The sequence below is a fragment of the Spea bombifrons genome, chromosome 1 (assembly GCF_027358695.1).
Source record: "Spea bombifrons isolate aSpeBom1 chromosome 1, aSpeBom1.2.pri, whole genome shotgun sequence".
NCBI lineage: Eukaryota > Metazoa > Chordata > Amphibia > Anura > Pelobatidae > Spea > Spea bombifrons.
In genome coordinates, this window is record NC_071087.1 from 87,519,910 (window position 1) to 87,532,780 (window position 12,871).

The 12,871-nt window shown below is 34.9% G+C and overlaps 1 protein-coding gene across 1 annotated transcript in view; it reads right to left on the reverse strand.

The window, feature by feature from the left end:
* PAX5 (paired box 5) overlaps positions 1 to 12,871 on the reverse strand; it is a 90,109-nt gene that overhangs the window by 60,378 nt on the left and 16,860 nt on the right. The window contains exons 3-5 of the mRNA XM_053470064.1: positions 10,288 to 10,485; positions 8,273 to 8,337; positions 6,330 to 6,458 (exon numbers count right to left, since the gene is read on the reverse strand). Of these exons, the coding sequence (XP_053326039.1) occupies positions 6,330 to 6,458; positions 8,273 to 8,337; positions 10,288 to 10,485 (392 nt within the window). The remainder of the gene's footprint in view (positions 1 to 6,329; positions 6,459 to 8,272; positions 8,338 to 10,287; positions 10,486 to 12,871) is intronic.

Sequence of the window (12,871 nt, forward strand, 5' to 3'; positions counted from 1 at the left end):
CGTATTGATAACACTGGAGTTCTTCTGGGCAGGATTGGGCTATGTATAGAGGCAAATAATACAGACAGCTACCAAAATAAATAGCAATAATTACAAATGATAATAATAAAGTATCACCGTTACATTTTGTTTCTTGGCAAGAGTTTATAACCAGATACTTTTTAAAACTTCAACACAATTGACTTGAAAGCTTAATATTATTAAATATAACCATGCCTGGGAACTTCTCTGGGTTGACTACCAAACCAAATACTGCTTTCCTAAGAAAAATTAAGGACTTTAACCAGGAGACTCTGGGTCTAAGTTTTTTGAATATGATTATATTTCTGTTGATCCTAATATAGACCCCCTTATCCTTTATGTGTTGCATTTTATTCCTATACTTTGACAACTAACAAAAACAAATACAAGTTGATTACGTTTTATATTATTTGTCCAACTCTGTACTTCCTATAATTTAGTACTGATCCTCGGTAGATGCTTGGAGTCGAAATGAATATTAACTGAGCTTTTTATATATAAATTCTAATTTATAATGATGTGTGCCTACTTAAGCCTCCCTTAGAGGGAGGATTGCCGTTGCTTATAAATAGCATTTATTTGAATCTAATTGTTATGGTGGAATTATTCACATCTTGGTGAAAATGTCCTGCTTTATAGTTTAAATAGGCAGATTTTAATGTAACTGGAAATTCTATTGTAAAATACAAAGCCAAGGTCATTACATGATAATCCAGGGATTCCAGGACAAAAAGTATGCTGTAAGTATTTTCCTTAAAGCAAAAAAAATGCTTTCCTTCCAAGAAAATATTTTATTCTAACAAAATAACATTCATAGTTTTCTTTGTATTTCTGATTGAAAACTGAGACCGGATTGTAATAAAGTATCTTTATAATATTTCGAGAATTTGTGAATATAGGCAATCAAAAATTTTCTTTAATGTTTCACATTTTATGTTTTCTTCAAGGAATTATTTTCTTATCTGAAAGAGCTAATAAAAGTATAATTATTTACTATATTATTGCTTGCAAATTGCTGCATTCCTTAACCCAATTATTTAAAAGATTATTTTTGAATTCTTGTAAGTGTTAAAAAGTTTATTCCGTGTCTCGAAAGAATTGATAAACAATGAACAGGATTCCCGTGTCAATCATTTTTCTAACACTTAGCATTAATAACTCCTACCCTAGGAGTATTTCTAAATACGACTTGGACCAGTGATTTTGTTATCCTGGTTAAATAATCAGCTTAAACCGTGCCAGGAAACATTTCAAGTGTGAGCGATATCATTTTGTTACCGATATGAGGTCCTCTATAAAATAAAATAAATGAAAAAGTAGATAGGCATTGTAAGTTAATGCACAAATCGTAATATCAGCTGGGAAATTAATACATTCAGTGGAATTGATCTCCATTTGTTAATACGTTAAGGATCTTTTTGTTTCAGATCTTCAAATCTCATAAAACTCTCATAAAAGAAATATAAATACACTAGCATAAATACCCATCATTAAAATGACATACCAAAAAAAAGCTAATTTTAGAAAACTTAAATAATTTGTTTTAAAAAAAAAGTAAAGTGATGGAGTGCATGACCAATATTAACCAACAGGGGCCAGCAATTGCCCTGTTTCCCTACCCTGTACACTGAGGGACAGGATAATAAAATAAGCTTTACTGGGAATGTAAGTTGCAAATAGGGAGCATATTGCGATATGGTTCTTGTGCCTGCTCAGTAGAACTTTCATTCTAGTCAATGGGCGTTGTGGTAGCCAATCACGTATTTGCTATGTGAACAATGTTTAGTTAGCATATATGTGATTGGCTGCTGCTTAAGTGACTTCAGCATTTAAGAAGGTTGCCTACCAACGCACTCTTTCACTCAGCCAGTGGTAGACTTGAATGAGAAGTCTCATTTTCTAACACCAATTACTAAACAACGCATGCGCCAAAATCCATGCAGTAAAGTGCATTGGAATACATGCAAAATAGATTAAAAATAAAGTTGAAAATAAAAATACAGTTTTGGGGACTAGACTATAACTTTAACCTCTGCGTCCTATTGCCTTGAACACTATATTATATTATTGGCCTAGTAGTTTCTTAATAAGATACACATAACAAAGATTTTTCTGGCAACATCCAATAGATTCTATTTGTGCTGGGTTTTTTGTGTAATAAGTAACAATGATGTTTGTAATAAGATATAATGTGAGTAAAGAAGAAAAAAAAATGTCAGTTATTCACACAAGCTAGTGTGTTTATTCTGTAACTACAGATCAGCAATCATCTGCTGCCTCATCTTTCCATCAGTTGTCCTCTTACGAAAAAGTCTGAAAGCAACTGATCCCCCACTGCTCCACATCTGCTCCATGTCCATATTACTGTAGAAGATGAAAAAATGACACCGTGAACTCTGTAAACCAATAACAATTGTCTGATTTGGTTTGCCCCTGTTGTGACCAGGCAGGCAGCCCACTGGGTTAAGGGCTGGTGACATCTGTTTACAAAATGTCAGAAATGAAGTGAGCAATAAGACAATAAATCAGCTCTATACAAGTTACTCTGCAGGGCAGAGATAAAGCCCTCCATGCCTGCTTTGAATGTGGAGTCATCAACACACCCTGCTTGATCACTGATCTGTTTTCTGCTGTTGGCTATATGAGGACTTACAAATACATACAAAGTGGCAATGCTACATCAATATATTAATTACACCGTAACAATCAATTCCAGCTTAGTTTCAGCTACCTTCCAAACAGAAATTAAATGGATCTAAATCCTGTATGTTCCAACAGTAGAATACATAAATCATTCACTGTAATATGAGTTCAACTACAGCAGCACATTAGGCAACATACGGCGACTAGAGACTAAATGTTAAAGGTGAAGTCATGGCAGCATCTTTTTGGAAAGATTAGGTCTCTTGTTATTGAATGTGGCCAGTTAGCAGCATTCAATCTGCGCATGTGCGCAAGTATTGGAAAACATACATACTAGTGAAGTCCCCCTGGTGGTTGTGTTCAGATCTGCGCCACATTAATGCCATCAGAAAGGTATTGCTTTGGCATTGGCAATGGAAGCAAGGAAACAAGATGTAGAAAACATATGGAAAATATAGGGGCCGTTATAAAAATACTGACATGATCTTTAATAGTATGCGCATGGATTATATTATCGCAATGTGGCTTTACATCTGCCACCATTTAAGTGGACCAAAAATGCCTCTTGGCCACATAATATAAACTTAAAAGGGCAGGGCCCTCTGTACCATCTGCTTGCGCTTTCTTTATATAATATAATAACAATATCTTTAGTTAGTGATGTTTGTATGTGTAAAAAAAAAACACACAATATGATAGAAGGTTAAATTCATTAGTTCTACACATTCCCGGCCACTCACTAGCACTTTATAGCCACAAGGACTGGGAAGTTCCCAGATATGCTAGGCCTTCTAGGCATCCTGCATGAAGTACTATCATGTTCGTGTCAATGTAAACAGGACTTACTAACTACCCAACAATCATTCTGTGGCCTAAATAAACAGACAGTAAACTACTGTACAGCAATGTGACTGAAGTCGGTGCTTCAGAAATGAATAATTATTATACATAATAGCATTGTAAGAAAATGTATTCTTAACAGAATACGGAGGAAGTACGGTAACATGCATTGGTCAAATAAAAGATGTTAATTCTGATGTGGAATTGTGGAAGATTAATAGACAGGTCTAAAAATAATGTGTATAGTTGCAGTAGATTTTCTTACTTGGTGTTGGGAAGAGTAACGCTTAAAGTGATATTTAATGAGGAAAACTCATTCACAGTCATTATCGCTACCAAACAACCTGGACGATTAAACTTTACTACCCTCTAAGGTCATTAACTGACCAACAGTCCTTATCTTACTAATAATGAGATGTAAGGGTAATGGACTAAAACTTTTTGGGCCTTTTTGGATCATAAAAATGCAATCCCACTATGCAACATACATTAGGACTGCAATGAACTGAAAGTATTAGGTAATATCCTTTTGCACGGCCATTAACGCTGATTTAATTATTTTACACATGTGTTAGAGCTTTAGGATTTGGGACTGTATTTATTAATTGTCTTTCTTGTAAATGGATATTAAGGTACTCAGAATCTCTTGCTAGCATTGCCTGCTTAACAACGTGCCTGTCTGTCTACTACGAAGCCTATTACTCCTGCTGATCAGGCCAAGTAAAAAAAACACAGGAAAGGAATTTAAACAAACTTGGAAAAGGCATAACGCTCTACTCAACATAACAAAAGGTAGAAAAATGGACATACTGTGTTATAACTCAAATGGTTCATATCTGATGGGAAATTATGGGGGTGAATTCATGGAACCTATGCTAAATGTTCACTAGGCATTGAAGCACAACTCATGGAAAATGATATGGAGCTGGAATTGTTACGCTGAGCAACTTACAAAAATGCCCCTATGAGTTGCCCCTACAAGCATTTTAACCACCATAAAACTTTGAATTCCCTCCTTGGCTCTATGTTTCTCCTTATTATGATTGTACCTTTTGGCAGATACAGTAACATTATTATTTTTGATGCCTAATCTGCTAACTGAAATGGATCCTTAAACTACATAAAACTACAGGGAACTGATATATAAGTGTGTGAGCATAAAAAATTGTATTAGAGAATGCACCTATTGATACATTTAATAACATTTATGTTTATTCCAATAATTTGGTATTAATCCTGTGCAAAATGTCCCCAAATTCTAAATCCAGAAAAAGCAATTTGTGTTATACTTACCTGGCTCTAATTCCAGGCTGTGTCTCATAAGGGACTGCAAAATGGTATTCTTGATAGTAAGATCAATAAGAATGTGAAATTATCTTCCTAAGGATATTGTATTATCTAACTCTGTGGATATTTCTAAGAAAGGTCTGAATGCTTTTCTGGTTAAGCATAACATGAAGGGCTACAACTGTTAAAAGGACAGTCGTATTAGCAAATTGATCCAGGGAGTAATCTGATTGCCACTATGGAATCAAGAAGGAATTACCCCAAGTAGGGTTTTTTTGCCTTCTTTTGGATCAACTTTAGAACTAGGTATGTGTAAAAGGTTGAACTTGATGGACTAAAGTCTTTTCTCAACCTACTATACTATACTAAGTACAGTCTGGCATACAGGTACACAGAGCCGGCCTTAGGTGTTCTGGCGCCCTGTGCGGACTACTCCTCTGGCGCCCCCCCATCCCTAAAAAAGAAAGGAATAAAAACTTGTAACAAAACTCCCCTTTCTCACTATCTATCCCCCTGTATCACTATCTACCACCTCTGCCCCTTCTCACTGAACCCCCCCGCCCCTTCCCCTTACTTACCTTGTTGAGTCCAGCAGTGGGAGCGGGAGGCGTCCGTTTTCCCGTGGTGTGCGCTTCACAGCTGAGCGCCGGAATATTCTGGCGCTCAGCATAAAACGCGGCACCGCGATGGAGTCACGGAGAGTGAGGGGCGCCGAGCGGTTGCTGAAAACTTCACAAGCGACCGCCCGGCGCCCCTGCCCGGGACATAAATGAAAACATTGGGGTTTTTTTTGTTTGTTTTAACTTTATTTAACATCTCCAATGTTAAATAAAGTTAAAAAAACTTTATTTAACATGGAGGATGTTAAATAAAGTTAAAAAAAAAAACAAAACAAAAAAACCCCGATGTTTTAATTTAGGTGCAGATTGGGTGGCAGCGGACCCAGCGGCGGCGGCTTCGGACCCCGCGGCGGCGCCGGCAGTGGCGGACCCTGCAGCGGATCGCGGCGGCGCCCCCTGGAGTGTGGCGCCCTGTGCGGTCGCACAAGTCGCACACCCCAAAGGCCGGCCCTGCATGTACAGCACAGACTTCAATTCAATGTTAGCATATTTTATCCAGATGTACCCATTTGTCAGGTATCTGCCTAGTCCAAGGTATTGATTTAATACTGTTTTAGGCTTTATCAGGGTTTGTGAGACAATTTATTTTGTACTCTAACCGTAACTAAAATATTGTATTAAAAGGAATTAGAGCATTTGTTTTTGTCAACCAGTGTAATTGTTGAGCTCCTGCTTAAACTCAAATATTCGGTTAAGGGAGCAAAAAGTAAAAAAAACAAAACAAAACCATACCTAAAAGTGTCCGACTAAAGGTCCATGTGCTTATTGTACAGTTCATACAATAAATGAAATGTAATAACGAGACATTTTGGTATTGAATGTTAATTAAAGGTTTACTTAATTAAGTAAAGATAAAAAATAATAGAGGACTTTGGTCACCCACACAATGGTTGATAAAACAAGAGGCAACCTAATTACCTTCATCTCTTTTTCGCTTGTTGTTCTCGGCATTTGAAGACGTAATTCCCAGAATTCCACTGATAGAGTAAGAGGATCCTGCTGAATCTGTACTTACTGAAGACACCTGAGTAACTGATCCTGTTGAAACTGCAAAATTATAAAAAAAAAGCTATATTTAAGGACAATATTTGGAGCAAGTCATTTGAAGCATATTAAGATCAACACAGAAAACATATATTTTGTAAAAATAAGATGAACATGTTCAATAATATGAGATTATTAAGAGTGGGCCATTGTGCATCACCATGGCCCTGAATGTGGTGGAATCCAAAGTAGTGTTTAAGGTCCCATTAGGGTTTGCTTATGGACCTGCTGTGTCTTTAGTTGAAGCTGATATGCTTTATTACGTCAACAAAAAGAGACGTAAAGGTATATAAACCTTCCAGACCTCAAACGGTTTCTTCTTTCTATCACTTTTTCTTAAGGAACTATCCATCTATATTATATTGGCACATCTGATTCATCGTTAACATTCTTCAAGACTATTTATTCAGATAACGAAAGGCTTTCACCTTGTAGGACTTGTCGCCTTTGCGCAAGGAAATGTATTTATATTCATGTATAAAAGTATATATTCCATATCTGCCAGGTTAATACAGAGCATTGACCATATCCGAACACAAACCAATACAGTCCAAGTTTTAATGAGTAGAAAAGCTCTTCCATCAGTAAACCCATGGAGGACTCGCAGCTGGAATTTAGCAACTTGAAACAAATGTTTCTTTCTCTTCACAGAGATCCTTTGGAAGTTTGGAAAGATAACTAACTAAAGGTATTGCTTCAGTGAGCGCTTTATATCAAACTCCTTAAAGCTGACCCCAGTAAGGCTCCAAAGGGAGGAACAAATAAGTCCTTGGCACTACACAGAATGTTAAATAGGATGAACGTATAAATCCTCCGTCCTTTTGGGGAAACCCTTTTAAGAAGGATTACTGAGACAAGACTGTATTTTGCTGATGTGTGATCATCAATTTGCATCTATAAAGAAGCGTAAAGTTTAAAGAATATCCGGGGTTAAGCCGGCCTTTTACCGCAGTAAACCCCAGCTTTATTAACCATTTACATGCTGGAACGTTACAATGGAAGCGTAAATTAATGATAACTGTGCAACGCACACACACACAACGCAATAATAAAACTAAAAAAAAAAAAGATTTATTATTACAAGCTATATCTTCATTCCTAAATTTCATTTTTCGGAGCGATAGAGAGAATTTTCCGGAGCGATAGAGAGCATTCTTTAAAAGCAAGAATCCACCAACCAGCTTCTGTCCTAGGTCAGTAAATAAGGATTCATAAAATCAAAATATTTTTCAAAAATTTTAAATTAATGGAACTTTTATTTTTTTGATTTTATATGAAATTATCACAAAATCTTCAAGTTCATTTCCATGAAACGGATTTGTGGGTATTTTTAATTCATGAATGAATTATCTCACCTACAACCATTTTTGAAAGATCAACCAGGAAGCTTTTTTGACAAATTAAGCTTAAAAATTGTACATAAAACTTTCTCTATCTCTCCATTCAAGTCTTCCAGTGCAACAAAAAAAAAAAAAGAATATATGATAGAGAAGAGAAAGAATGCGTTTAAACTACTTACTAGCTAATGATGCATAAAATACTATGAATAAGTATCTATTTTTTGATTTATTACTTTAATTATCCAGCATACCATAGTCCCCCGTTAGCATTTTTGGTGTAGATTTCAATTTTCTGTCTCAGGGCAAAATCTATTTATCATAATAATCAGCAAGATACAAAACCTTTTAACAGTATTTATAAAATTAATTTACCAAGTTCTGCCCCTGGAGAATGACAAAGGAGTTGTATTAATATGTGCACGCTGAAGTGTTTTATGCAAAATATATCTATCCATACAAATATTTTTTTCTACTCACCTATACTGTGATTGGAGGGTGGAACTTGTTGGTTTGTTGGCTGCTGAACTTTTGTTCGGATAATCCTAGATTAAGAGAAAAGATTGTTTAGAGAAATAAAAACAGAAAATGGATTTCAATTAGAGTTTTACAAAAAAAAATTATTTTCCCTCAAATGCCAGCAGGCCAGAAATTCCTTTATTTTTTCAGATTAACCACAATTTTTGTGACGGTATACCGCTCACCGCTCATATGCATAATCCAGGGGTAATGCTGCCATTCAATCTGCATAAGCGGCTGCTTAGAGCCCCACATGGTGAAAGGGGGCCCTATATGGATGATGGGGATAGACCTATACAATTGTGACACATATTTCTCATAGTTACATCAATGGACTATATTAAACATAAATACAGCAAATGATCATGAAAGATAATGGGTTCCTTTATACGGAGTTATAAGAGCTTCATTTACCAGATATCCAAAAGATAAAGTTAACTTAAAAATATTTACAGACATCTGAAAAACAATTAGAGGACTGGAAGTTGAGTGTTTGGAGCTATACCTCCTGGTGGCCATAAGAAGTCTTTATATATAGCATTTATATTCAATAATCTATATTTTACTGTGCATATAGTCTTAAATATAGAATATTTGAAATTATATTATTGCACTCAAAGCCCATTGGAAATAATATTTGGATGGAATAAAAAAAAAAAGGTGTGATTATAATAGATCTATTTTCAGATGCACAAAGGAGAATAGGTGAAATAATGCATCCTGTTCTCCGCAGCACAAGAGAAGATTAAGCTTTCAGTATATCAACAGCGCGCAGATTAGTTCCACCTAGGACTTATTATGCTGATCTCAAATCTTCTACGATATTGCAAAAGAACAGTATAGTGAATGGTGAACAGTTATTAGACGCCGTTATGGGAAAAAGCCGCCTCCTAATGAGGAGGAAAGGTTAGTAATTTCACACATCAAATAGAATTTTCGCAATTCTGTATTATCCACAATACCACTGTCAATTTGCAGGTCTAAAATTACAGTTTAACATAATGCCAATATACCGTAATAGCCAAGATCCATAAAGACATTTGTGAGTTTAGTATATAGCACATTGAAACGTTTCCCAAAATACCACAGTTTAAAATTAGGGGAATTTGGGGGTTCCCCTCCCCCCAAACATCCTCCTTTTGAAAAACATAGGGAACTGGAGGTACAAATTAGTATGTGTCTGTTTCCCATGTGGATGTGAAAACAATGATCACAGCTACATGTACTTAATGAAAGATCTAGGGATCTACTAAAATAATCCAATAAAGTGCATTTTATGAATTACATTACTTTTTAATTGGTATTATAATAGAATAACTCAAATATTTTTTATTGGTAATATTATTGAATAATTAAAATTACACATTATTATCGTTTTATTTTTTAAATGTATTCATTTATTTAAGAAAAGAGGATGTTTTAAACGCAACATTTACCTGGCCTTGTACTTAGCAGGATAAGATAAAGTCAAAACGCCAGCTTCCACTTGCATTTACAATCCTCCACCCAACTCAAGGGTTAATGAATCCTTTGGTCGCTGTTGTCTTTCAACTTGCAGCAACTCTCAGCCGAGTTAAGAGCTGAGTATAGTTTCAGTTGAGTACGATTGTGGGTTTGCAGTTGTGAATATGCAAGCTGGGAATGTATTACTGCAAACTCACCTCACATGCCAACTCACCTTTAGTGTATATTCCCAAATACCTAGCTGTGTCTATGTGACATGGATGTGTGTATATAGATTCTGTTTCCTCCTGGTCAGTAATAATGAGCAATAGTCCCACCTTTTCCCACTGTTTAGGAGGGGTAGTTATTTTTTTGGACCCGAATCCCTCTGTCCTACTTTTGCCATTTGCTGACAGGTATGCCGTACATAATATAGATATGATATCCAATTCTTCTCGTCATTAGGTCATGAAACAATATTGTGTCATACATGTTAGCACAGGGTTTTTTCAAGCTAGAGATATCATGGTTACCTGTTAATGGAGCTGACACTGGGCACAGTATCATTGTCACACACACGTTCGGCCAACAACCTGTCCCTGATCTCCCAAGCAAACATAGTGGGGTTTTGACGCTTGTACTCTGCGATTTTCTCTACCACTTTGGGTGTTGCAACCTTTGGTTTTGATCCCCCAATTACTCCAGGCTTGATACTTCCAGTTTCATAGTACCTAAAAAAATAAATAAGCAGAACCAACTTAAATGTATCAATGGAAACCTAACGAGAAACGGTGTACAATAGTTTGACATCTGGCTACAACAGGTAGATGTAACTCTACAAAGTCTTAGTAACAAAGGTCTACCATGAAACAGTATTACCAAATAATATGTGAGATAATGCTTAATTTTCTTTAGTAAATGCCTGTTAACTTTGGAATACTTCTCTGAAAATGAATGGATCTGGAATAAATGTGTCCTGAAGAGAAAAAAAACATGCTTTCGCTAAAGGACTCTAGAAATGTGGGTGTCGCATGCATTTACAGCCAAATAACAATATAAACAATAGGAAATATAACGTCTCTTAACAAGAAAACAGAAACCCAGAACAAAAGACATGTTATAAAACAATGCAAAAAAATGAAATATATGACATGTTTTTGTTATTAACCCCTTAATGACAAAGCCCGTACATGTACGGGCTCAAAATGCATTGTTTTTAATGGGTTTAGGGAACGCCCATTGTCCTTAAGGGGTTAAAAGATTGTGAAATGTGTGCTCAATAGCATTCATGTAGATTTACTGCTACAATGTGAGAATGTACTTCGGTATTCCTGTGAGTAAATGCAATATATGATTAAAGCATAAGCTTGGGTCTAATATCAACTGAAATAGATGGGATTAATCAAGTTGGGGAAAATAAATACAAATCGCACTAAGTACCGTTTTACACCGAGCTTCTCAACAGTAAATTGTGGTTTCTTGTGAAATGTACCTGTTTAAAAATATCTTATTGATGGAGTGGCTTGGACAACGTAGTCCGGCTTGGATTGCTAAAGTATTTCATTGTATTCTACATAATATAATCAACGGCCAATCTTTTATTTTTTTGGCTACTTTAATTTAGAAGGAAAAGCAAAACATAATATAATCACTGCTCAAAATAAAATGGTGTTTCAAATATATGCTAGAATTCACTGATTCTGTTTTCTACCGATATTGTTTGCATATTGGTAGAATGATAATTCATTTTAAAATAACTCACAGAGATAATTGTACACTGTAAAGGTTAGTGCTAATTATTTGTTTACACGCTTCTTTAAAAATACCAATATAATTTGTATTATCATTTTTTTTTTTGCATTCATACTTTTATCTTAAAACTGTTTAAGTTTTATTTTGAGAGTATATGATTACGTGTTTTTATGGTTGTTGTTTATGTGTTTTTTAAATGTTTTATTTATATATTAATATTAATTTAATATTGTATTAATTTATATATATAATATATACACATATTATAATATATACACACATACTGTATATGTATATGATTTGCATCCCATATACACTTCTTATACATGGCATTTCCCACAGGCGCTATTAACTCGTCACTATTCAAATAACTATTAGTCTTAGTCCCCCATACTGATCCAGGTTTAATGATGATCCAATAAGTAGACTGCTACGTAATGATGATACACTAAAGCCCCAATGGTTACGAGTTTTCAATAATGTAAAGTATAAGTATTGCTTATTATTCATAACTTAACGCACCAGTGTTATTGTTAATGAATATAAGAGTTAAGGAATTAGATTGAGAAACTAAGAAAGTATCTATATCTGTGGAAACTCATGAAATAGTCTGTACTGTGTTAAAGAAAGGACCTCCAGGCTCAAACGTTAAACTGTATGAAGGTGGCTAATATTTAGGTGGTAATCACTTTGTCTGTTGATTAATTAGTATATCTCTACAATCTAACAGGGAATCGATTACTCAGAATAGTTGATTATACAATAATTTAACATGTAAACCCAAACACATAAGGGGTTTAACAAAGAATATTTCAAGAGAGGAGAAATGCTACACAATAAGAAGAATTGGTAATAATAATAAAAATAATATATAATAATATAGGCAATAGTAAAATAGCATAGTATTAAACCTAAACTTTTTGAAAGTGTTTAATATTTACTCTGTTTATTTGTAATATCCTGTTACTTGCCCACAGTTTCAAATTTCCATTGCAAATGCAAATAGTCGGTGTAAATGGTCTGACATGTTTAGATAAATGAGAGACTGGAACTAAATGTTAGTGTCATCAGTTAAAAATGAATAAATGAAATGTTCAAATTTTGGTTTTTCTTTAAAAAAAAAAAATAGTTTCCCACCTTTGCAATATAAATCCTTTATCATTTGGGTCTACTTACTAAACAGTGAGTTCATGTGAGTGTGCTAAGTAAAAAGTTGCAAACTTACTGAAGCCAATGTCTGGGATCCTGAGGACCCTTGTTTCATTTTATTTAGAAATGTATTAAATCATCATTTTATTTTCACAATTTTGGGTCATTGTTATAGCAACACTAATTGCCAGGCGTCTAAAAAAAATCCAAACTGTT